Below are 27,449 nucleotides of genomic sequence, written 5' to 3' on the forward strand. Positions count from 1 at the left end.
TAATTGCAAGAAATGTATACCTTTTGAGGAAATGTAGTACTTGTAAGGAAACAAAAGACAAGGTACACTTGTAAGTATTTCTGTACCTATTCATGCACAGACGAAATGATTAAAGTAATGCACCAGTCTAATTACTAAAACTGTAATACAACTATTGAGTACCTTTTGTACTTCTAAATAAATGCTACACAATGCACAATGTAAAAAAAAAAAGACATTTGCCCACTTTTCATACCAGGCAGTTGGTTATGAGATCTAGCACACTCTATGTGCAGATGTTGGGAATTACTTTCGTGGCTGAGACTCACACACTGTCCTGTATACATTAACATGGACAACGGCATAATGCATTTAATAATCATAACACTAATAATAATAAAAATACAAATTTTGTAATTCTTTAAACAGATGGCCCATTTCACAACAGGGTTTTCAAGAAGGGGCCATAAAAATAAAATAACATGAAATAATGAAAATAAAATACAATACAAATGTCTAAATGGTAAATTGAAAACTTACTTTTTTCATCTTAGCCTATCACAAAATGGTGTGGCACCTAACTGTAATAGCTAAAGTAGCTGTCAATACAGTATATGCAGTTGCAAGTATGTTGTATCAGTCTTAATAATTTTTTACAAAATACCCATAATTAAGTAAAAAGGATGGGAGGGTTGGGAAAAGACCACCAAAAAATTCATTGGGTTGTGCTTGTGTTTTATTATTGATGTTTTATCTCCTTGTCCTTCCTGGATCAAGAGAGGAAGTTTAGAAAGTTTGGTCAACAATTAACAACTCAGGTTACTTGCTACTCAAAGGAGGAAATATTATGAATGACAGGCTCTTGTAATCTGACATCAGATGGTCTCAGAAGATAATTTTTTGTTTGAAACAACTTAAGGTTTAGAAATCAGATACACTGCAGGTGAGAGAATCGGCAGAGAAGACAGAGTTAACAAAATCGACAGAGTAAACAAAATCAACAGTGAAGATAGGTAACAAAATCGATAGAGTTCACAGAGTTAACAAAATCGACAGAGAATACAGAATCAACAGAGTAGACGGATTTAATAAAATGAGACGGAGAGGAAAAAATTGACACAGTGGACAAATGACAGAATAACTGGAGTTGAAAAAATTGACAGTTTTATAAAATGTAAGTATTTTTATAGACATTAAAGCATAAATGGTATTTACAGTAATCGTTCCAATCCCAAAATGCTTTGTAGCGTAACGTCACACTACAGGAAAAAAGAAAGAAAAGAACAAAGGATCTTCCTCAATCTCTCGGTACTCCGTTTGATGAAGGTTCTACTGTATCTTAGTCTTGTAAAAGTTCATTAGAAAGATGGAAATGCAGTTACCACCTCATTTTCTATATGGTCATAAATAACTGTTACAACGTAACACTGACTTCCGGTAAGACCATGCTCACCAACAGCGTCCTCGAAGCTTCTTTTTAACACCAGTCCATTTGGATAATTTTCATCTATTTTCTCTGAATGTGGATATAACAGAGTCATCCTGCAGAGTTCTCTAATTTCTCTGAGGTCTTCGCTGTAAAAAAACACTTTTATTCCTTTCCTTAGGGTACATGTGATCTCTGGCAATATGTGCCCAATTTTGCTTTGTCATCCAATTTTCAGAACTTAAGTTCGCCTCCTCAGCCTTTTCAGAGATGGGTTATCCCTTGCTTGAGTGACAGGCAATATATGACTCAATCAATCAATCAAAGTTTATTGTCTAACGTGAGGCATGGTTGCCCAATTGCCCGAGCCAGAGGCTCATGTATAAAACGGTAGACTATAAATTAACTATAATTAAAGGTACATTATAAGAAGTACTTATAAGTCAAAATAAATTACAGCATGTAACTAAATCAATTAACACAGGCAAAAAGGAGAAGACTTGAGCTGAAGGCAAAAGCCCAAACACAAGCGACAATGTCAACTGAATCAGATAAAAAATAAAAAAAATAAAAACTTTATAGGTAAAAATATATAAGTCTAGAGTATAAATAATAATTGTGAATTTGTAGGTCATTAATATTGATAGTTAAAGGAGTCTAAACATTATTTTCTGTGAAAGATATTGCAGTAGATTAATATGAATAAAAATGACAATGTGTGTGTATGTACAATGAAAGTCAAATACATGTATTACATTTACAGATAGGTCCTAGTGTGCTGAAATCGAAAGTCTTAAGTTTGCAACAGAAATCGCTAAGCCTAGATACTGTTTTAAGTTCTCTAGGTAAACTGTTCCAAAGGTGACTAACTTTATATGTAAAGGAATTATGATAGAATCTATTATTATACCCTGGTTGCACTAGATTTACACCTTTATTCCTTAAATTATATCTAGATTCCCGCAATTGAAAAAAGTTTTTAATATATTCTGGACCGTTTCATTTCATACATTGAAAAAGTAACACCAAGGAACTATAAAATCGCCTATGTTCTAGAGTTGTCATGTTACTTGTAGCTAAAATTGTATTGTAGTCAACACTATTGCCGAGATTAAGCAAAGTTTTAAGTGCGTACTTATTAACTGATTCCAGTTTAGAGCTCAGTGTTTTATTTATTCCAAGCAATAGTGGACTACAGTATTCCAGGTGAGGAAGTATGTAAGCCTTATAGAGCGATAGGGAGACATCTACAGGCATAAGTTTTTTGAGTCTCCTAAGGGCACCAATCTTGGCATAGACTTCTTTTATGACACTGTATGTGATCAGCTAATGTTAACTTGTCGTCAATTATGACCCCAAGGATTTTGAGTGAGTTAGATAACTCGACTCTAGAGTCACCAATGATAAATTGAGGGTCGTAAGCAATATCTCCAATCATCATAGCTTGGGACTTTATGTTGTTGACCATAAGATAATTACGAGAAAGCCAAGACAGGAGGATGTCAATATCATGGTTCAAGGAGATTTCCAAGAAAGTGATATCGTGATGAGATCGATAAGTTGTCGTATCATCGGCATATAGACGCAAGGAAGCGATCTGGCCCGCAAAGTTTAAGTCATTCATATATATATATTAAAAAAGTAAATAATGGCTCTTTCCTCTTTCGCATTTTGTGAAAATTGTCAAAATAGAATAATATTTACCTCTAGCATCACTTCCTAATGGCAAAGGACCAGCTAAAGATATTGATGGTGCAACAGCAGGTGTCACTGTTGCTGAGGTAATTGTTGTGTTGATGTTACTGCTGATGCTAATGCAGTTGTTACTGCAGATGTTACTGCAGATGTTACTGCAGATGTTACTGCAGATGTTACTGCAGATGTTACTGCAGATGTTACTGCAGATGTTACTGCAGATGTTACTGCAGATGTTACTGCAGATGTTACTGCAGTTAACATTGCTATGGAGATTCCTAGGTGTGGGAAATTCTATCAGGGTCACGGTTTAAAACACACTTCAGACATTAACATGTGCTCACAACTCAAAGCTTCATTATTCGTTTCAGTCCCCACACAGAGGGTTAACACCTGGCACTTACAAAAACAAACAAACGTGTGTCCATCCCCCCCCGTCGATGTCGATCGCAAAGCGTGCATGGACTGATTGGCTGGACAGGAAGACATGTTGACATACATGTGTTGTAATTTATTCTGTTCAAAAGAGACTCATTCAAAGCTGTTTTGAAGGAAAATGCCACATCATTTTAACTGTTGTGTGCCCCAGTGTACCAACAACTTTAGAAACAAACCAAATCTGGAATATTACAGGATTCCCAAGTGCGAAAAGGCTTGGAAATACTACAAAGTATCGCTTAGAAACGAATCGCTAAAGCTGGATTCTTCCCAAACGAGAATATGTTCTGAACACTTCGAAGGTGGCCAAAAACTCAGCAGAAATCATCTGCCAACAATATTTCCATGGACAAAAGAGAGAAAATCAAGGAGAGAAATCTTTAAGCATGACTTTGTGCCAAAGAAAAGGAAAGTCGCATCAGTTGTTGTATCTATTACTGATACTGACAGCAGTTACTCTGACAACAATGCCAACATTGTAACCCAAACAACACCGACCTCAACTGCATCACTGCACGAGGATCCATACTATACGAGAGAAGTTCAACCTGAGGAAATACCGAATAATTTTCGAGAAGAACAACATCAATATCTTTCTAAACACACTCAAACTGACATAGATTTGGCATCATTGGAAGAGGTATTGAATGAGGTATCTAAACTCAAAGAGGAAAACAAACAATTGAGAGATAAATGTGACCAGTTAACCAAAGAAAACAAACATTTGAACTTTATTTCAAGTAATAGTGAAGTTTTTAATATTGAGAAGTACAAAGATAATCCTGATGACATTGCATTCTACACTGGACTCTCTGATTATGAAATGTTAATGATGTGTTACAACCTAGTGAAAGACTCAGCTAAGAATAGAAGCTACAATTATGAAAGAATATACTGTGACTTAGAAAGTACAAAACAACCTGGCAGACCTAGAGCACTATCAACATTTCAGGAATTCATAATGACTTTGGTGCGAATACGACTGGGATTGTTTGAGAGAGACTTGGGCCATAGGTTTAATGTTTCTCACATGTCTGTTTCAAGGATAACTAACTCATGGCTGAGATTTTTGAGGTCAGAGTTCGAGCCGCTTATACAGATACCACCTGATGATGTTTTGAAATTTCATATGCCGAAAGTCTTCAAAGAAATCTGTCCTGACACTGTTGTCATTGTAGACTGCACTGAGTTCCAGATGGAAAAGCCATCGTCACTCGATGCTCAATCTGCCTGCTATTCATCCTATAAGAGCACTAACACAATGAAAGCTTTATTAGGAATCACACCAAGTGGAGTTGTCTGTTTTGTTAGTGAACTATTTCCAGGAAGTACTTCTGATCTAGAAATAACAATGCAAAGTGGCTTTCTTGGCAAACTTAAAAGAGGTGACGAGGTAATGGCTGATAAGGGGTTTAATTGTCAAGATGAGTTAGCATCAGTTGGAGTTGTGCTAGTTAAACCTAACTTTCTAAAAGACAAAAAGCAATTTTCTACCAAAGAAACAGAACATAATAAAACAATTGCAAGTCTCCGTGTCCACGTGGAAAGGTTAATGGAACGTATTAAAAACTGGCATATTTTTGATCGTAAAATTCCCATTTCAATGTCACCTGTTGCCTCTGATATATTAATTGTGGTGGCTGCTCTATCAAATTTTCTTCCTCCCTTAATAGACTAATTAGATTTTGTACATGTTCATGGTAGAGTGCATTTCATTTTTGATGTGTGAAACACTTTGAAAGCAAAATTGAGCAAATTAGTGCATGTTTCACTCTTATAATGAAATGCACCCAAGGTGTAAGATAGAGCAAAAACACGAACTTTGAAATGATATTAAATAGTTATTGACAAATATTTAGTATGTAGTGACAAATTAATGATATCACTGGACCAGAATAGTTTTTAGTCTTGCTATAAAACAAATGCAATTGACAGAGACCACTTTAAATATATGGTACTGTCATTAAACTGTTCAGGATTGAGCACAAAGCAAAATGAAACAAAACTATTTATTCTAAACATGAACAAAAGCTGCAGAATATAATACATTACATGATAATATATTTGCTTGACGTTTTGATCTGATAAATCTTTAAATTGTTTTCCACACATGTGCAGTCTACACTTTGATGCATTAACTTTAACTATAACTAAATATATTATACTTTGCCTCTTTTGTATTCTTTTGTCCAGTGACAACTATTGTGGTTTATTAAACTTTGAAATTACAATAACTGCACAGGTATTTAAAAGCCACTTATTTCAATAAATAGTGCCTATTATTGTTGTTAGTATTTTAGCCTTTTTAAAGGTTACACTACATGTAGACCCATTATGTCCAAGATAATTAAAGTTGTGCAACTTATATTCAAGACTGCAAGGTTTTCTTTTACACTGTTCTAAATGAATTCATTTAAATCAATTTAGGCACAGTCTATTCAAATCTCAACTGACATCTTGCTAGCCCATATTTGACTCGAGGATATGACATCTCTGGTAAAACTTGTTTTTGAAAGAAATTGCAAAGTTTAGGAAGAACACTTTCCCAAAACTCAGAGTTGAAGTTGACTCGCTCAATGTATAGCTCATTTCCTGTTGATCCCTTGACTACAAAATCTGTCCATTTACGCTGGGTTGCAAACATCTGTTGTTGTATTTGATAGAAATACTTATGTCCAGTGTTCATCTTTAGATGGTTGTCACCACAGTCCTTATATATTCTTCTTTGAAGCAGACCTTGTCTAAGACTCTCACTGTCATTTAACTGTATCAATTTCATTTCAAGAAGTCCAAGTGGTTGGGAAACATGAGGATCTGACACTAGACCATCAGGGGTGGCTGCTAAGAAACCATGGCTTTGGCTTATAAAAAGCCCACATGGCTCAACTGAAAGATTCCTGTAGCCTGAGTTATGCTTAGATGTAACATATAATCTTTCAATTTCTTCTTCTTTCTCTAAACCCTGATTCATTGCAAAACTCTGATACTGTTTATTATACTGTAAGACATCTGCAAGTGCCTTTGTTGGTGATGTAGTGGGCTTCAAAGAGGCAACCCGGTAACATTTCGAAGCTGTTATTCTACACTTTCTGTGATAATTCCAAAGCTTGTCCTTTGATTGTCTTCTAGTCTTTTGCTCAACTTTGGTAATTTCCTTTTCCTCTAGATTCAACTTTTTCTCAATTTCTTTGCATTTTTCACTTATTTCCCTTAGGGATGGTGGAAGGACTTTGAGCGGCAAAAAAATGGTGTCTTCTTCTTTAACCTCTTGTGGCAGTATGTGACTCCAGCCAACAATGTTACCACTTTTGGTTTGATAGTCTTTGATAGTTTGTAACATATTGTTCACTTTGGCATCTGACCACTCTCTCTGATGTATAGCTCGAACATCTTTCCCTTTCTTGATATTTGGTGTTCTGTCAGTCTTAATTTGTTTGCTGTAGTCATGTTTATGAAATGACATGGCTGAGATTGGTGATACAGGACTTTTTCGTTTCCTTGGGATATTCCATTTACATGGTTTAGAAGTACATGATTTTATGGAGATCTTTTTTCTTTCTTTGCAATATTCATCCAAGGCAAAGAGAGTTGCAGACACATGATTACATCTTCCATCTATTCCTGCTGGGCAACCACAATATGCTTTGAGTACTCCAATACTTGACATTACTATTTGACATTGGTATATTAAGTTCTTTTTCATTGATGGGAGAACTTGGCTCTTTATAAAGTGCTTCCCACTTTCCTTTAAATGGTGAATAGAATGTACGTTCCCAGACTTATAAAAATTGAACCCCTTTACAAGAGGTTTAGCAGTTGAGAGTTGTTTTTTTGAGTCAACCGAGTCGATCATGTAACGCCAGATGGTTCCAAATGATACTTTAGGGAGAGCATTGAGATCAGAATTGAAACCTTCTTTTGGAAATTTTCCATTTGTTTGAGGCTCTTTCTTATCAAGCAAACCAAGATCTGCTTTTTTCTTCATAATATTAGCGCCGTTGTCGGGGTCTCTAAGATATTTCTTGTCAAGGCCATTTTCTACATGGTGTTTTACCCTATGCAAAACGATTTTAAATAATGTTAATGGAGTTCTAAGCAGACGATTTAATGTATAAAATCTTTAAGTGAATATGTTTTCCATCAGAAATATTAATGGTTTTTATGTAAGCAAAAGAAAGAGCTACGAAAAAGCTGAATTTGACCCTTTACCTGCTGACTAAAGCTGACTTTTTACCACTTGTTTTCGCTCCCCTACAAATCAGCCAGCGCTTTAGCTGTACCACACTGCATGCCTCTACATTTCTGTTTGGCAAAACAGCCCCAGGTATATCGTCTTCAGTTAAAATAAAGCCTTCTTCTTTAGTTTCTGAGAGCTTACTATCATTCGCAATGGACGCCATTTTGATTTCTGTCCAGCCAAACAATCCATGCATGCTTTGCGATCGCAGTTTCAGTCCCAGGCCCTTTTTCATTTTGTTACCGGCGAATACCCTCACCAGGGTAGCTGGTGAGGGTATTACTATCCTTGAGACAATGACTAACAACAACAGGGTTGGCTCCAATGTAGATTTCTTCTGCAAGCCCTACTGCACTTTTTGATCAGAACCGACCTGACCAGAACTGGCTCAACCCCCCTTCTCTCTCCGAAAGCTTTTCAAAACAGTTCCATCAACCTCTACCAGCACTGTTTGTAACTCTTCAAAACACAAGGTTGATCAATCAAGTACCTTCTTTAGAGGTGTCTTGATACCTTTGACTAGCCACTCCAGAAACCCTCCCCACCATGGAGCTCTTTCAGTGATAAAGTTCATGAAATTCTTTGGTTAACAAGGTAGTGCAAGACTTTGTTCGATCTCGTGATTCTTCTTATCTCCTTGCTCGAAGATTTGAAGGTTCTTGCGTTATCTGATGTAATTGTGGTGGGGAGTCCTCGTCAACCAGCAAATCGTCTGAATGCCAGCAGAAAATCTTGAGCATTGAGGCTTCTGCATAATTCTAAGTGAACAGCCCTGGTCAAAGCACAAGGAAACAAACATATGTACACTTTGCTGATCTTGTCCTTGTCCAGATTTCCACTGCCAACATTCAATGGTCCGACAAAGTCTATTTCTGCAAGCGTGAAGAAGGATCGTCAGACACTAGTTCACTAGGGAGATCAGGAGGTGAATGAGACTTGTACAGGGTTCTATCGATTTTGAAACAAATCACACATTTCTTGATAATTTGTTTTACAGCTTTGGAACCTTTCAAATCTAAAATTGCTCTATAAGCATGTCCCATATTCCGCAGTGTTTCATGGACATGTGTGCATTCTTAATAATTGATCAAATGAAATCATGTTTCACTGGCAACAGAATTGGATTTCTTGAGCTCCAGGTAAATCGGCATTATTTACCCTCCCCCTTGCATCTGACAACTCCATCTTCGAGAAATAATTGGAATTGTGAGACGTAGGTCGGAGGCGCAGCTTCAGTTTGACAGTTATCCAGGAGAAACTTGATTTCTTGTTCAAAAGAACATGTTGGAACAGCCTTTATCCAAAGTTCCTCAGCCTTCGTTTAACTCACAGCATTCAGAATTTAAATTCCACTCTTGGATTTCAACTTGTTTTGAGCCCTGTTTTTAAGCTTTTTTACAAATTTGACAACAAAGGCGGTCACACAAAGTAATTTCATCAATCTGCTGAATTGATTGATGTCAATTAATTCATCAATCTTTGGTTCCATTGGATCCTTAACCAAACAGTGAACCAATGAGCGAGTGATTCTGACTTGATGGTTTACAGCTTCTTGGGTTGCCACTTCACCTTCAGAATGTGTTGGTTCACTTGTGGGCCAGTGTGACTCTGGCTTGTAGAGAGATTCTGGACCGTCCTACCAATTTGTATTTGCAAATTTCCTCCATGTGATTGGTCTTTAGATGGCCATTGAATACAAACTGGTTCAAGCTCTTTCCTCATGAATTTAATGCAGGTTCTCCAGATAACAGAGATTGTTGGCATAGAGATTCTAAATCTCTCCGCTAGATCTTTCTCTAGCAATCCCAGACGTAAACGTAAAAGTACTATTGTTAACTCCTGCCATATTGTTAGTTTACGTTTGCTGCCTGGTTTGTTGTATTCTGCAGGGTGATACTTAGTTTCATCTCTATTTTGGTAGCATAAATGTTCAGCTTTCTCTTTCAATGAGTCATAACATAACAACAGGGTATCGTGGTTAGGAAAACCTGTATAAAAAGCAATGTCATGGTCTTTATCTTTGTGATCACTTAAAGGGCATATAAACCCAAAAATACATGTTTTTCTTATACTATGTAAAAAGCGGCGTAGAAAACGAATTTGAAATTAGTTTTGTCCAATTCGACTTATTTTAGGAGAAAATTGGCATTTTCAACTGAAATTCCATTTCCGGTAAAAACAATAGCGAGAAGTCGTGACGTAAGCGGTGGAACCAAAATATTGCGCAACACATATTCCCCAGTAGAACTGGTGTGGGAGTTCGTGTAAGTAGTGGTAGTTCGGAAGATGTTTTTTCAGAAGATAGCGACTCGAATGCCTTAAGCTTAGTACATGACAGCGCTGGGAATAATCCAGAATCTTCAGGAGAGTCTGGGCCACGTCCTTAACAATATGAGCCGCGTAGGGTTCAGCGAAGCGATCCGCACGAAGACAGTACAGAACATGTCGACAGTGATGCGACCGTCTCGGAAACTCAGACTGGTATTAAATTTACTTTGTGATTTATTTGTATTTAACATGAAAATGCAATAAAGCGAGGGTACAATCTAAAGGAATGTAACAGATTTTTTTTTAACTTGAGCTTCTGAAAGTGTTTTATATAAAATTATCAAAGGTGCGAGTGTGGAACTTGTCAACCAATGCCGACAACTCATGAAAGTGTTTGTTGTACGGAAATCGGGCAATTGTGGCAAAATGGCCTGAAACGCAGATAAGTTGTATCACTGAGCATCCAGGTTTTCAGTCAATTTGCCTCGATTTCTGGGTGCTGGAGACGGCCAAGTACGCGTACAGGCAGCAGCAAAGCACAGATAATCACACCGGAAACGACTAAGCTAAATATTTTCTGTTTCATCTGTTTTGTTACATTTTGAGATCGATTTACTTGAGTTGTTTCTGCCATTGATTTAATAATACAGTACTAGAGCTAGTTGTTTTTCGCTTCTTTCCTGGCAGGAAATTTCGCTAAATTGCCTACAGATAGCTTGTTCGTTGGTGTTGGGGATATCTCGGCAAACACTTTAGGGTCGCTGTGCTATCTTGTGCGGTAAACAATATCCTTCATCTCAGAAACATTTCCATCGATAAACAAGTTGTATCATGTACATTTCCTTGTGTGGCCTTCATAATTATCCAACCCTGTTTGTGTTTGCTTCGATTTGAAATATTGAAAAGATAGTTTTGCAAGCTGAAATCAGGATCTTTTAAGTTGTACTCAAAATGATGAATATTGTCCTACTGACCTTTGAATGTATTTTCACTGCTGTGAAAACCGTGACACGAATTCTTCTGGTGTTTCTCTGCAGGGTTTCTCAAAGGAAGCACCAAGTGGGGCTGGCTTGGATTTTCTTATAGAACGTAAGTGTTGATTATGGGATCCTGTATAGAATTCTTTGTATCGAACCGACAAAATTCCAGATCACGTTATTACACACTGATATAATAATAATAATAAATAATAAAATCTTTATTACCGTGTCAATGTATTTAGCTCATAGAGCTAATTGGGGACACCTACTATTACTAAATTAATAGAAAAAACTATGTACAGTATCATAATAAGTAACAATATAGCCGATAAACTATGCATTAAAATTTAAAAATATTCAGAAATATTAACAATGTTCAGATAACATAAAAATACTTGTACCATGCAGATAACTAAAAAAAATCACGTGCTGCAAAGATTGCAGCAGTTGCCACTGTCTTCCACTAGGCTGACCAGGTCAACTCTACGGATTCTAGTTTTAAAGATACTAAGGCTTGGTAGTTCACGCATACCATTTTCTAATTTGGACCAAATATATGGTCCTTGATACCTTAGTGTGTGTTTACCATAGCGTATAGTGTTAAATCGTGGTATTTCAAAGTCACTATTCCTAAGGTTATAACGAGTACCCTTTCGAGTAAATATCTCAGATATGTAGCTGGGTACTAGATCGTTCTTTACTTTATACATTAGTATTGCTATGTCCTGTAAGCGTCTATTATGAAGCGTAGGTAACTTAGCACGCTTAAGAAGTTCCTCATATGTCTCTGTTGTTGTTTTGAAGACCGCACGCAGGGCTCGCTCTTGGATGCGTTCGATTTTGCGCCCATCTGAAGATTTACAAAAGTTCCAGACTAAATGACAGTATGTTAAATGTGGCATTATAGCTGTTTTATACAGTATGAGCTTAGCTTGGCATGGTATTAGGTTGCGCAAGCGCATGAGGACTCCTAGTCTCTGGCTGGCTTTAGTGCATATTTCGCTAATGTGTTGTGTAAAGTTAAGGTTCTTGTCTATATTTACTCCTAATAGCTTGATTTCTTCAGTTTTCCTGATCGCGTCATTGGCGATGGTGAGAACGCTGCCCTTCTTATCTGCATCTATGTTTCTTGGGTTAATCGTAAGAGACTGAAACTTATCTGGATTTGCCAAGAGGAAGTTGTCCCTATACCATAACAGTGCTTGTTGACCCTGAGTCACTAGAGTAGATTCGACTTCTTCATAGGTTTTTCCTGTCACATATAATTGGTGGTCATCAGCATAGAGCGTAAGGTTTGAGTCAGGGATATGAAATGCCATATCATTTTGGAACATGTTCCAGAGGAGAGGGCCAAATGACGATCCCTGAGGACAACCACGTTCCATAATTCTCCATTCACTCGTGTGGCCATTTATTTTTACTCTGTTTAGCCTGCTATCAAAAAATGATCTAATCAGTTCAAGTGAACTGCTATTAAAACCGTAGGCATCCAGCTTTTTTAGAGTGAGTGAATAGCTTAACGAGTCAAATGCTTTACTCATGTCAGCAGATAATATTGTTACCAGCTCTTTTCTGTCCACTGCAGACCTCCAGTCTTCAATAAACATCAGCAGGGTTGTCTCACAGCTGCGTTGTTTTCTATAAGCTGTCATCCTGTGGTACAGAGCAGGGTCATAATGTCTGGTCACTTGTTTGCTGAGTAAGTGTTCAAAAATCTTGTCCACACATATAAGTGAAGTGATTGGACGATAGTTCAATTTGTCTTGCTGTCTCCCTTTTTAAATACAGGGGTCCATTCGCCTTTCTTCCATTCAGATGGCCACTCGCCTAAGTCAATACAGTTATTGTAAAGTCTAGTCAGGGATGGTGCAATTCCTTCAGCCACTCCCTTAAAGAGTTTTGGTGGTGCTGTCACATCCCACCCATACGACTTTCTTACATTGAGATTTTTAAGAGCACACTGCACTTCCTCTTTGTTAAATTCTTTGAAATGAAATTTATTCCCCTTGTAACCGCTTTCAATAGCCTTGACACTACTGTGGTTCCTTTGATCATTCTCGGTTAGGCTGGTGATATGGTTGCCTACTATATTCGCTGCCACCGTATTAAAATGGCCTGCTAGGAGTTCAGCCACCACAGTTTGGTCTTTCTCGACCTCGCCATCTTCAGATTTCAAACATATAGCATTGGTGTCTTTTGTCTTTGTACTGATGAATGGCCTGAATGTGTTAAAAAACTCGCTGGGCTTAGATTTCAGCTCTTCCGATTTTCTATACCAGTAGGCCTTTATTGCCTTTCTACGTTCCCGTGTTGCAATGTTCCTGTATTTTCGTTTGAGCTCAAAGTTTTCAAGAGAGCGATCCTTTGCAAATTGAACTGCAAATTTTCTCTTATCTCTGATGGCTTGCTTCCATTCTGGAGTCATATAGGGTATATCTTTCTCCCTGACTCGTTTCTTTTTAGTAGGTGCATGTTGATCCACAACGCTCTCAAACAGTCCCTTCCAATAATCATATTGATCGTCCACATTACAAAAAATCTCTCCTACATGCCAGGGGGCAGCCTCCAAGTCCCGGTTAAGCTGTTCGAAATCAGTACTTTTTGTCTGCCGGAAAGTGGTAGTGCGAGTCTTGTGTTTGTGGACTTTCTCCATCATTTCTCCAAACACCATATGGTGGTCACTCATTTCTGGCTGATAAACCCCACATTTCTTGAACAGTTCAGGATTGTTGGTTAGGATAACGTCCAAAAGTGACTCCGAGTGAGCTGTAACTCGGGTGGGTTCAGTTATCATGCACTGTAGATTATTGACTTCTTCCGGGTCCTTCAGAAGTTTCCCCTCAGCACGATCCAATCTCAATCTGTCCAGATTAAGGTCCCCTAAAATGATGACAGACTGCTTTTGGAAACACGCCCACTGACAGATGTGGTTAAGCTCCTCCTCAACACTTTTAAGATCCTGGAGGCTGGACTCGTTTCCCTTCATTTTCTGTTTTGGGGGCCTGTAGATTGACAGAACTAACAAATCATTGCTTCCTATCTTCACCTCGACAGCAATTGCCTCGAGGGTCTTGTAAGTCTTTGGCAGGGCCCGCTTCTTAGAAGGCAGAGCTGAAGAGAAGTATGCTAACAGTCCGCCTCCACCCTTTTTTCTGTCTTTTCTATACATGTGGTATCCTGGGAGGTTAAATTGACTGTTGGGATAGGAACTATCCACTTTTGTTTCAGATATTACTATAATATGTGCTCTAAGGGAATTGTTCAATGTTTTTAGTTCTTCAAATTTATTTTGTATACTATTGATGTTTAGATGAACAATAAGGGCTCCGCTTGAATTCCTTTTCCTTTCCTCAATGATTACTCTCCCAGGGGATTCCCGTATGCAGGGTTTCATTACGTCCAATGTATTAGCATAAACAGCTTCGCCAGCATTGTTATTTGCATAATCATCTTCCTCCACACTGTTATTTATCGAAACAAATTCTTCCTGTAGACAATCTTTCAAGCATTCTTCTTGGCTAAATGGAAGCAAGCTGAGAGAGCAGGTCCATTGTATTTCAGGGCAAACCTTGTACGACTTGAATTCAGCCTTTCTTAGGCCTATACATTTGGCATGCGACCAAGTGTTACAATGAACACACAACAAGGCCTCTTGGTTTGACCGAACAGTTTTCTCGCACTCCTTACACGGGTCTTTCAGCATTCTTGAAGGCCCTGGATTTGTATGTACATCGCCACCTAAGACAATTCGGCTAAGCTGTAGGGTCCTCGTATCCTTCGCTGTATATGGAATTCTGAACGATAAATACATTTTGCCGCATCCCGCTCGAGTTCTCAAGCTCAAGCTCATCTTCAGTGGTATTAAAGCGGCGAGACGTTCTTGTCCTTCCTCGTTTTTTCCCAAATGAGCTGGTCCGTATAGGAGTTGTTTTTCGACTTTCTCCCGTATCATCAAAGCCGCTATGAGCGAGAACACAAAATATTTCAGCGAGCTCGGCAGTGCTCGACCGGTCGCCATGATGACACTCTGACAAAATTCAACGAATTCTCTTTCTTTGATACGTGTTTCGAATTCAGGCAAAGGTTCAGACATGTCAGTGTCTTTTACGGGCTCAGCGCTGGCTCCCGAACAACTGGCTTCCCCATAATATTTCATTAGATGAGAAAAAAGATGTTTTTAGAGAACCAATAAAGCTATTGTTGTTTAATTAACGAAATGTTTTCATGTAAATCGATTTTGTACTTTCTCTGTTGACTTCTAGCTTTTGAAGAGCTCAACTTCTTTCTCAGTTCGGTCGGCCACTTCCGAATCCTCGTCGTCTGCCGACTGTATGGGTCGTTTTTATACTTCCAAATAATTTGCTTCTGGTGAGGCCTGAATCGTCGGTACAGCACCAGGAAGAAAAATGACTGCTACAAACAACAGAACGTTCGAACGGCTCGACGAAATCGGCTATTTTCACTTGAACAAATTTCACAAATTGTTGCTTCAAATTTGCGTCATTTGGAAATATTTGCATTGTATGCCCAGTTTTGTTTGAATCAGTACAAAACTGGACGACACAACGCTTCACCATTACGAAAAAATTGAATATATTGAAGCAAACTGTAAGTAAAAAAATCATGACGAGACCAGCAAACAACGGCTGTAGAAAAGACTCCTTCGTGCCTCACGCGATTATAAAACGAGACTTTGGAGGTAGTTCGAGGCCTTTTTACCATAGTTACTTGTACTCTTTCTATTTTTCTTCGTTCCTGGGGAACCGAAGTCCAAGGATATATCGAGGGTAGCTGAGTTCTTGACATTCGCTCTCCCTGAGGAAAATGTTCACCACAGATTCGGGTACTAGAAGAATCTTTCTTAAGATTTGCGTTTCGTATGAGCTTCTCATACATTCCTAAAACTTTCGGATCACTCGGTAGAGTATGGAATTTCATGTTAGGAGAGTTTCTCCAGTTATTTGTGCACCTGGGCACACAACAACTCGCTTTAACCATGTTGTTTTTAGTCACACTTGTGTTTGTCACAGATAATGGCGTCTCCTAAACCCGCCCTAGCATGCTTTGCATCCACCGACTCGACCCACTCTCCCGCTCAACGTAAAAATGGCGAATTGCCTTCAAGTCCTTTCGTTTTTTATCCCACGTAACATCATCATCAAATCTGTCCAATAAATGGTCTTGACATTCTTCCTGGCCAAATTGAGGTTGTTCACGAGTTGAGGGAGAATAAGAACACCTAACAGTTCCAGATGCGGTATGGTTTGCCTTTTCAATGGTGCAACTCTTGCCTTGAGGCAACTTATCGGACGTCAATTTCGCCATCTTCGTAGAGTGATCAGATGTAAACAACTCCTGCATACGTGTGGCTCGAGGCGTCACTGAATTCATGGAGCTCAAATTGTACTGGACTTGATCAGAAATAACAGCGAGGTATTCTGACATAGCCCAAAAACTTCAATTCGTCTATTAGTGAATTCTATTGGAATAAAATTGAATCTCGAGTAGATTTTTGTGTAATTCGTTGTCCCAGTCAACTTTGATGAGACAGAGTTCTTGGAAGAGAATCTTTGTTTTGACAGTAGGTAGGGTGAGAAATCCAATTGGGTCAAATATCTTTGCTGACAATTTCAAAACAGAGCATTTTGTTGCCGGAGGTGAGATACCATAATTGTATAAATCAGTGAAGTTAAAGAAAAATTCATCTGCAACAGTGTCCCAGGTCATTCCTAGAACGTTGACCACAGTACCGTTGTATTACCAGTGTAGTGGACGATTTTGTGTATGACTCATCATCTGCTGTGGCATTGTGAGTCAGCCTTCTTTGTACTTGCGAGTTCTCACAGGCTTCAATAGCTTTCAACAAGTTTTGAGAATTTATATTCCATTTTCTGAGATTGAAACCACCACTTGCCATCATTCTCTTCGATTTCTGATAAACCATCAAAAAGCATTACAATACAATAACCTTTATTTAACGTGGTCAAATGTTCTTAGCTAATTAGCTACTTTACAGACATGCCATGAAAAGTAAATAAATAAACTAGAAATTATAATAGAAAGAGATTTCTCATTAAAACCTATATAAAAATATTTTTATACAATTAAAAAATTATTAAAACTAAAAGTAAATCACGATTAAAATGTGAAATTTGAGAAATCAAACATAGACATCAAGTTCTTAAATGTTCCGATTTTATCAGCAGCTCGAAACTGATCCGGAAGAGTGTTCCAAATCAGCTACAGTATCACACCACGATTTAAGACCATAGGTGATTGTATTTACTTTGGTTAGCTCGAGGATGTGGTTTCCTCTAAGATTATAATTAGTTGATTGTTCATGCAATAGCTCTCCTATTCCTGTAGGGACTTTATACCCATGGACATTTTTGTGGACACTGGTGGCCATTTAAACAATTCTTTGATTAAGTGGAGACAGCAGGTTTACTTGTTTTAGCAACATCTCGTATGTGGTTGACTTGTCACGGGCCACAAAGCGAAGGGCTCGTTCATTGACTTTTTCAAGTTTGCCAGAACCTCTTTTACCACAGTGATGCCACGACTCTGAGCAGTAATTGAAATGCAGTGCAATGAAAGCACAATATATATCTATCCTCAGTTCAAAAGGCAGTATTTTCTTCAGATGATTGAGAGCAACAACCTGTTGATTTACTTTACGACAGATTTTACAAATCTGTCCCTCAAACTTAAGCTTGTTATCGATAGTGATGCCAAGGACTACCATTTCATCTTGAATAGGGATAACGGTTCCTTCACAGGTCAACACAGGATTTCTCTCGGCCCTTCCAAAAGTAATTGCTTGATATTTTGAATGATTTCTTTTCATTTGATTGAATTCACACCACTCATTAACCTTTTTCAGATCAGCATTTATGGCAAGTTCAACCTGGTAGATATTTTCTGCAGACTTGAACAATTGAGTGTCATGGGCATGTGTAAGGGCAGCGAAAACATACATTTTGCCTACACTGCCAAGGCCAATTTTTAAGTGAATCATATACATTATGAAATACTTGATTGCAGATCATGCTAGGGCTTCCATTCCACTCGCAACGGATCTTTGGTAGCATGTAAAGCTATCTGGAATCTGGAGGACCTCTGCAAGTAGTGGAAGGTCATGTCTTCGAGTCATGTCTTCATGTAATTCTTGTAAGGAAAATCTGGATTTTTCGGACCGTATTCTTCGCATAACATAACAGTATAACATATAACAGCAACAGTTCTTCATCATTTAAATATCCATGGAAGCGGCTAAGGAGAAAAAGCTTCTTAAGTTTGTGAAAAGAAACCATAATGGTAAAACTGGAGCTTTGAAACAGTTTTTTTTTTCATTTATATACGTTCACGTTCACGTCGAGAGTAGCTTAAGTTTACATTTTCCCGCCTGTTTTTTACCAGTGAACAGCGTCTCAACCCAGACTTCGCGCAGACATATTCGTCGTCGTCCTTTTTGTCAACTGTACTTAAGGTCCCTATTATCTGACGTCAACACTGCTTTCAACTAATTTCAACAACTAATGCCTTCTCGTCATTATCTCCTGCAGTAAGAAGATCATACATGTACAGAGACTTGTTCAACAACTCAAACATCTCGGGTTCAACTTGCTTGTAGAGGTTCAGGTGATGTGTAATGGTTTCACGTAGAATGAAAGGAGATGGCCTAACACTGAAAACAAGGCGATTAAATCTATATTCAACTATTTCCAGCTTGTCAGGAAAAGGATCTTTCAACCAAAGGAAGTGTAACATGTCCCTGTCCTCCAGCTTGATTCCTACCGTTAGGAACACCTTCTCAATATCTGCAGTTTGAACGATGAAATTCCAGCAAAAATTTGTTAGCATTTTGAACATGTGAGGGATGTAGTTTTCTCCCACTTCTAAACAATCATTGAGAGATCGTTCGTCGTTACAGTTCTTTGCAGATCTGTCGTAAAAAATCTGAACCTTTGTTGTTTCTTTTCAAAGTAACTTCGGTTTTGATACATCACAGCACAATAAGTCATTTTTCCGATTCAGTTTTATCTGATTTCATCGAAATCTAATAACAAGCTGACAAAAGAACTTTTATTCTGCTTTAAACTTACGTACACTTATCTTAACGTGACCTTTAAAATAGCGTTTTGCCAGCTTCAGTTTCTCATTTTGGTCTTTTGCCCAGGAGAGCCCTTTGCCATGGTTGTCCCTAGTTTGTCAATGACATCTGCCGATATTTCAAAGGCCTTTGCTCCCTCTGCTGACACGTAATCAAGTCCTCGCAAAGAGTTGCGCACAGAGGCCGAACAAACTTTAAGAATCCTACACAGTGAACTGTGGCTCATTGGAACAAACCCAGTCTCATGACAGTAACTCTGGTACTGTTGGACAATCTGCTCTGGGATCATGGTCCTCACGATGTTTGGGATCTTTATCTTGGTGTTTGAGGACAACCTCAAGGTTTTCTCGCCGAATGGCAAATCGTGCATTACATACATATTACGCACTGGTAATAAATGTTAAGAAGTGGTCAAGCTTCAGTGGTGAGACTTTCATTCTTGTGTTGTTACTTGAAGGAACAGTTGAGCCTCTACCATGGAGTAACACATGGTGCTGCACAATGTTGTATCTATATCTGGACTGATTAGGGATCCATCTTTTGACTTCTTTAAAGCTGACCTTATCAGCCATGATCGACAGCATCTGTCTGCGGGTACTCCAGTGACCTGCATTTTCATAGCACTCGACAAGTACACCCATCAGCGTAGAATCAATGTCGCATTCGTCTTCTTTACATGATTGTACGGAATCCAGCAATATCTCTGCACTCTGTGGTGCTATTTCTTCCAACGCTGCATTTACAACCTGCCTTGCTTTACGTGTGTGAAATCGTTTTGTTCGTTCTGCAGCCTCATCCCAAGGCGTAGTCATTTAATAACGGATGGGACTTATGTCCCTGGAAGTCAAAAACCAATTGATTTTTTCTCTACTGCTACTGCATGGTTCATTGTTCTCTCCAGATAGAGTTGTAAAACCTTCAGAGGGCTGGTAGATACTTAGTGATGTTTCAGCATGTGTTATTACACTTTGTTGTGTTTGGGATATTCCAGTTACTTGCTTAAGGTTGAAAGTTACCTTATCATCCTTAGAAAGTAAAGCTAATTTTTTTTACCTTCCCAATGAGCACCATGCACTAAAACTACAAAGATTAAAACTGTGTTCTCAACCTAGCGCAAGCACCTTAACTTGCATTACGCAAGCACAGCCAATAAAAAAAAACAACATGGACTTAGTAGTAGCTTATTTTGCTTATGAGGTTCTGTATAAAAATAATAACTATCAGCAGATTTTCGAAGGTTGGACTTTCATATTGATCTTAACAGTCTTGTGCCCAGATCTGTACTCGTTCAGAATGCTCTATGCGATAAATATAATTATATTTAGTCATCTCCCACTAGGGATGGATTACTAAAGATGATATTACGAATGTGTGACATCTAACAAGAAAACAAACAAACGGATGCCGAACAGTCATATCTCTTGCGGATGACGCACGTACGTCACGTTACTTCCTATTGCTCTACTTACAATCAAAACAACAGCTGATCAATCAAGCAATTAACGAGAAGCAATTTTAACTTTGAAAGTCGTGATGACTAGCATCAGTCACATTGTGAGTAATACTCACCAACGTCATTCTTTCTCGCACTTCAGTATCTATCATCTCCTTCAGTCTCTCTCTACACGTTCTACGTACACTAAGAAACGCAGTTAGGTGGCCATCCGTTAGCTGTCCAAATTCAACATCTGGATAGACCATCCTAGAAAACAGAAAATAAAACTTATCCGATCCAACTTGTACAAATGAACCAGTCTTGCGTAAGATCACCTCAGATTCCCTTTTACCCAATCCTCTTTCACCTTTTGGCCACACTCCTTTCCCTTTGCCATGGTTGGAAATTCTTTCCGGAACCCTGCACCTTGTGCTGGATCCTCTGGTCCACCCCAATCTTAGTTTTGCACGATGGTTGGGACATATTTTCATTATACTCAAGCATTCATTTTTAGTAAACATTGATGGCTGGCACAAAATAAGGTCGATCTCATCTTCAGGACCAGTAAATTTGAAAGCCGACTTATGACTTGCAATATTCTTGGTGTACGAAAGTAAAGGAAGAATTTCCGTTTCACGCTTTCGATCTCTTGTGTTGTAACCACAAATTCCGCCAACAAAGAACGAAGAAAGCAACTTGGACGAACAACAACGTTCCATTTTTTATGTAACAAAGTTGACCATGTAAGTTAGTATATTTGTGAAAAACAAAGTCCGAAGTTCCGCCTCTAAGCAAACAATAGGCATCGTGTAATTACCATAAACCAGGTTTTGTTTACGTAGGCTTTCTATTTTTAGCAGGTACTAAATTTAGCTTTTTAACGAGTATTAGCCAAAGGCCCGATCTCCGCGACTTACATGTAAGAGGTTTCGATGTTCACAACAACAAAAAAGCTGAGCAGCAGTGACATCTTTTTTTACTTTCCCCTTCCCCTACCTCCTAAAAAACAATTTTCCATTGTATGATTTGCATTGCGTGACGACTCTTCGCATACAACACTACGTTGACTACTACATATGTTTAGTGTCACTTTTAAAAGAGACGATCAGATCTACTGTACCACAAACTGAACAACACTCACAGTCAACTGAACCGCTGGATAAGATGCCACAGTGCAGAAAGATGTCAAACGCTTTACAACGAAGAAATTCGTTTTTGAACGCGAAGCCCCCAAACTTGTGCAATAATTTGCTGCTAAAAATGACGATTTTAACGGAGTTTTATTTGTATTTTTTCTGAAATAAAAAGATATTTTGCCAAAAAAAGGATCCAGTGATTTTAGTTATAGTCTAGCCTATCTAACATTAGAATAAGAAAGAAATCGAATTTTTCACCCTTGCCGCGAAAAATAGAATTTGTCTGATTTTTACAATCAAGCGCTCTTAAATCGCTGCTTTGTTCAAGCATCTTTCTGCCAGTCGCAGCTGAGATTTGAGAACATCTCTCTGCTGAGAAACATTTTTGTACTGGCATACAACTGCTGCAACTGACATGTTTTAAACTGAAAGCACAAGTTCATTGAGAATTTTGCAAGGTTGGGGTGGCCCTGAAGACCTTGTAGTGCACTGTCAGGACTGATGTTTTGACATTGATCCATATGTAACTCTTCCAAGGGCAACATGTCTTTAATAAATGAAACATACCTGAGGCATTTCAAGTAACTTAACGTACACCACCTTCACTTTCCTCGCCAATTGTTTCATTACCACTGGTGATGGCTTGAATGTCTTTGGGCGTAAGCAAATTGTAAAATCTATGATGAACTGGAGGGACCTAAGACAGGAGCTGCACCAAATCATCAAACTTTGTCTTTGAGATTTCATGGGCAGCTTCAGAAAGAGATGGTAACTGAACCCGTTTAAGATCTACTGGGTGCCCTCTTCCTTTCTTTTGGAAATCAACCGTTTTCTAAGCCTCCATTCCATGCTCTGTATTTTCAACCATGAAACCTTCTCACCATCTGTGTTAGTCTTTCTATCAGCCATGTGTGGTCTCACTTCTTGAAAAGATTTGAAATCACTTTGTTTCATCTCCTTTACCATGAATGGTATATGTCGTCTGGCTGTTCTCACAAGTTCATACCATTGTTGTAGAACATGGACTGTTTGTACTTGTCTTTTCCTTTGTTAAGCCTTACCAAAGTCTTGATCATTAGGCAGAAAAGAATGTCCACTGTACATGAGCTTGTGGACCACACATTCCACTAGTTCACAGTTAATACAATATATCCAGAATGATGCAACATTGAAATTTCTATTCTGCGCACTACATGTATCTGAAAATGCAATAATATGCTTAACATCCCCACTTTTTTTTCCTTGATATATCTCAAAAGGCAAGAGGCAACATCTTCTGAACCCCTCCCTGTGTCAGTCTCAGGTCATATATGCATGAAGCTTTTCCCTTTTGTCACTTCATTGACGCCCAGGTTATACACTGAAAGTTGCCTTTTGTAAAATATTTCATTGGCAACACTTGTTTCAAATCAAAGGAGATTAGAAAGATACTTGGGTCTTGTGTTGCAAGTTCTTTGTCTGATTTCAGGATGTTATACCCATGTGATCATGTGACTTCTAACGAATACATTAGCATATCTGACATAATTAAGCAAGCATACATTAGTCACGTAACATCCCCCTTCCTTTGGGATGACAACTTGAAAACAATAATCACAATAACATAATCAATGTTCCTTAATCAAAACTTCAAGTCCAGTTTCTAACAAATGTTCAGAGTCCTTAGTGCAAGTAGTCCTTAAGGTAGGCAGGTTCTCTGACGGTCCTTTTGGGGCGCTGTGCTGCAGGAGCATGTACTACTTGCTGATTGGCCCCCGACTGGACCGATGCTTCCTGGGTGCTGTTGGCCCCAGCTTGAATCTTTTCCTAATTCTTGTTTGGAGCGTCTGACGGTGTCTGTTCAGAGGTTTGTTGGACTGGTGGTGTCCACTGTGGGGACCTCTGTGGTATGGGCTGCTCGCGAAGATCTGCCCTGTTCCTTCGGTAGGTCCCTTTTTCCGTCTCGACTTCATAGGAACGTTCGTCAGGTCTTTTCGTAACCATGGCCTGTTCCCATACTCTTTTTCCTAGTTGGAATGGTCTCATCCTGACCTGAGCTCCTTCTTCTGAGGGGGAAAGGTCATGTGTTCCTCTGTTGTAATACAGAGCTTGCCGCGCCTGCTTTGCCTGCGTCTTCCTCTTTACTGTTTCAGCTGGTACACACTGCGGCTTTAGTAGCTCTTTGGTAGTCGGGAGTTGTGTCTTACAATGCCGGCCAAGTAACCGTTGGGCAGGACTGGTCCCCATTGACTCAGTAGGGGTGTTTCTATGCGCCAGTACTGCAAGGTAAAGGTCACCTTTGGTGTCTTTGGCCTTTCGCAGAAGTCGTTTCGCCTCTTTGACAGCTGCTTCTGCCTTGCCATTTGTCTGTTGGTGTCCAGGAATTCCTGGTCGGTGCTCAAAACCCCATTCGTTGGCAAAGTTAGTGAATTTCTTGCAAGCAAACTGTGGGCCATTGTCACTTATGACAATGTCTGGTATGCCTTGTCTCGCGAAGTGGCATTTCAGCTTCTTTATGACAGTGCTGGCTGTTGTGTTGGGAAGGTGGTCGATTTCCCAGAAATTGGAGAAATAGTCAACAACAATCAGGTAGTCCTGGCCATTGATGGTGTACAAATCTGTACCAATCTTCTCCCATGGGCGTTCTGCAATTTCATGGCTCATCAAGGACTCTCTCTGTTGCCTCACTTCATATTTGCTACACGTCTCGCATTGTGAGATGTACTCCTTTAGCTCGGCAGTCATGCTGGGCCAGTACATGCACTCTCTAGCTCTCCTCAAACAGCCATTGACGCTGGCCGTATCTGCTTCGGGATGAGGAGTCGCTCTCCTTTGAAGATAAGACTGTCATAGACGCTCATCTCGTCCCTGAAGCTGAAGTAGGGTGCAAGTACTGCTGGAAGTTCTTGCTTTTCCTTTGGCCAACCAATCTGGATGACTTCCTTTAACTGCTGCAACACGTCATCATCATGGGTGCTGCTCCTAATCTCCTCCAGTCTTTCATCAGTCATTGGCAGTAGTTTGACTGCGTTTACACGTTCGAATTCCCCTTGGGTATTCTCAGTGGTGGGAAGAAATGCCCTGCTGCTCACGGTACTCTTCAATGATTTCTTGTGCTCTCTGGGACTTAGTATTTGCCACTTTCGCTGCAGCGATTTTCTCGAAATTCTCTTCGTGTACTTCAACAAGTCCCATCTGCTGTATCACTGCTGCGCCTAGCAGTGGGGTGAGATTCTCCTTGACGATGATGAACTCTACGGAGTACTTCTTTTGATTCCTAGGATTGCGTATGGTCACGCGGCAGACTCCTTCAGGTTTGAGTTCAGTCTTATTCCACATCTGCAAAACACGTTTCGTCGGCTGGATATCTTCTTTGTTGACGTATTTACTTGGCAAAACATTTACGGTTGCACCGTAGTCGATATGGAACTTAATGGGCTTCTCGTTGATAAGCATCTGTGCGTATATTTCACGTTCCGAGACGCTGTTGACAGTTCCTGTCATCTCTGGTTTCGAGGTCACGCAATACAGGAATTCTTCCTCGCTGGTTTCATCTTCTTCAAATTCAACATTGTGTGTCTTCTCTCTTGCTCTGCTCTGGGACGCAAAGTGGTTTTTTTTCCACATGCTCCACAAATACGGCCCCAAGCGGCGCAATTGGTTCTGCCTTTACGATGTTTTCGCCCACAGAAATCACATGGCCTGTCGCTTGTGTTGTCATCGTTGGGTTTCTGGTTCGGATTATCTCGGTCCGTTTGCTTCGGGTATAGGGAAAGACTGGCAATATGGTTTTCCATTCATACCTGAATTTCTCTTCCTCTTTGCTTTGCCGGCTTCACTTCTTTCTATCTCGCCCTGTTTTCGTTTGAAGGAACTGTGTGGATCCACCCATAGGGTGATCCATCCATTCTTAACACTTCTGTAGGCGTCGTCCAACTGTTTTTCTGTTTTGATGTCACATTTTCGGTGCCCGTCACTCATATAGCCGATAGTTAGTGACGTGCAATTAGAAGCGGGACTTAATTCTTCTGAATAATTTTCAAGTAAATATTGCTTTAGGTCATTGACGGATATGAACTTAGGCAAATATCGAATTGAATATCGCTCAAATTGGCCCTTGTTGGCCAGCTTAGACACTTTTAGGAAAGCTTGAACCGTTTCCATCACTGACCACGTGCAACTAAGTTTGGTTATCAACTGTGGCACGAGAATAGAATATTATGCAAATAAATTTAGTACACTTATACCCATAAAGCCATTGGGTCTCATCGTTCACAGTTTATGCTGTCAAGGTGTCAACGTTTTTGCAATCGAGTGTATCTCACCTCCAGTTGGAATGCTCTTTCCTATCTCTTCATGAACCGACTGTAGAGCTGAGGTGTTCTTCTCTATCACTTTTCTACAATTCCAGTACATATCTTGTCGCTTGTCACATCACAAAAACCTGACAATAATTCTGTTTTTAACTTTCTTTGTATCAGAGAGTCTGTGTACCGTTAAGATGTCACTTACACCAATGTCAAAATCTATGAGAGATTCAACTTCTTGTACCAACTGCCTGTGATTATCCTGGGGAACACATGGAATCCTAACGATCTCGAGACAATTGTACCTTAAATATTGCTGCACATCATCGATAGCTACCTCATTACCATACCTCTAGATTTGATATAGTATTTAGCAAATTCTTCTGTGAATTCTCCAGTTCTTGTAATTTTCGGTTTGCACCTTGAGTAGCTACCAGCAAGTTGTCACTGTTTTTGCTCAATATTTTGGAGATGTCATTTTACAGTAGCAATTTGTGATTGAGAATGTACTAAAACGGCTTCAATTCAGACTTAAAAGCGGGCAAAACTCTTTTTCCCACAGCTCTCTCAGATGTTTTACAGTCAGCTACTCGTTTCCCTTAGCCATAATTCGTTAACTAGATGTTCTCCTTGCTTCCTTTCTTATGTAAACATTTTCAAGAGCGGAGCTCTTGAAAAAGTGGTTGACCGTTATGCTAATCAATCAAAGATACCAGCTCCTTGTGCATCGTTTCCAGACATTTTAAGTAAGCGTTGTTGGCCTTTTGTAGATTTGGAGCTTTCTCCACTTTTTCTGGACTTGTTATTCATGTATCTTTTCTTCAACAGACACAAATCGAGGTCTAAATATTAAAACAAAATATGATTGTAGATAAAATAAGTTTGGTCAGTGGTAGATGAACTCTTTACTTTTATGCACATGAACTCTCTAAAGTTGTTTTCAAGTTGAGACATACAATTTAAGATGTGCTATTAATTTATAGTATTTCTAATTCATATTAAATTCACCAAAAATTTTACTTACAGCCTGTAACTCATCTGGTCATGTCACCTGTTAGCAGGCTGATCAACATATTTTCCTGAACCAATCAAAGGTTTGAAAATTCAAATCCTGTTTTTTAACTGATGTCATCCTCTAATTCTTTTTCAAGAGTGGGATTATCATGTACTGAATAAGCAGCCCTCCCACATTCCAAATTGGGAAAGAAGACCCCCACAAGTAGATTCCCTCCTCCACCTGCTTTTGTGGGTTGAGCCAACAAAGAGTGAGTTTAATGTTGGTTATGTTTATAACTTATCACTGTTTAGGATAATTGGTAATTGTTCAGAAAAGGTTCATGTCTAGCAAATCAAAAATAATCATGAATTCTAAATGTGCCTCTTACAACAGCTTTGTGTACTAATTCTCAGGATACGATACTTTGGGAAAAATTAAGCAAGAGCTCCCTCTTGAATG

The 27,449-nt window shown here is 39.1% G+C and overlaps 3 protein-coding genes and 2 pseudogenes across 3 annotated transcripts; 1 reads left to right on the top strand and 4 right to left on the bottom strand.

Moving 5' to 3' along the window:
* The first annotated feature begins 3,656 nt into the window (after positions 1–3,656).
* On the top strand, positions 3,657–5,903 carry LOC149050242 (uncharacterized). The gene is made up of 2 exons (XM_089196684.1): positions 3,657–3,959; positions 4,092–5,903. Exons 1-2 carry the CDS (start codon positions 3,657–3,659, stop codon positions 5,214–5,216), a joined length of 1,428 nt encoding a protein of 475 aa, XP_089052810.1. The 3' UTR covers positions 5,217–5,903.
* LOC149050243 (uncharacterized) lies at positions 5,897–7,943 on the bottom strand. The gene is made up of 2 exons (XM_089196683.1): positions 7,748–7,943; positions 5,897–7,593 (listed from the first exon to the last, which is right to left on the bottom strand). Exons 1-2 carry the CDS (start codon positions 7,936–7,938, stop codon positions 5,973–5,975), a joined length of 1,812 nt encoding a protein of 603 aa, XP_089052809.1. The 5' UTR covers positions 7,939–7,943; the 3' UTR covers positions 5,897–5,972.
* A 3,271-nt stretch (positions 7,944–11,214) lies between these two features.
* On the bottom strand, positions 11,215–14,865 carry LOC149050244 (uncharacterized). The gene has a single exon (XM_089196682.1). It carries the CDS (start codon positions 14,832–14,834, stop codon positions 12,777–12,779), a length of 2,058 nt encoding a protein of 685 aa, XP_089052808.1. The 5' UTR covers positions 14,835–14,865; the 3' UTR covers positions 11,215–12,776.
* A 3,676-nt stretch (positions 14,866–18,541) lies between these two features.
* On the bottom strand, positions 18,542–21,290 carry LOC149050245 (uncharacterized; annotated as a pseudogene).
* A 4,683-nt stretch (positions 21,291–25,973) lies between these two features.
* LOC149050246 (uncharacterized) lies at positions 25,974–26,600 on the bottom strand (annotated as a pseudogene).
* Between the last annotated feature and the right edge of the window lie 849 nt (positions 26,601–27,449).

Source organism: Pocillopora damicornis, chromosome 2 (genome assembly GCF_964200805.1).
Source record: "Pocillopora damicornis chromosome 2, jaPocDami1.2, whole genome shotgun sequence".
In the NCBI taxonomy this organism is placed as follows: Eukaryota; Metazoa; Cnidaria; class Anthozoa; order Scleractinia; family Pocilloporidae; genus Pocillopora; species Pocillopora damicornis.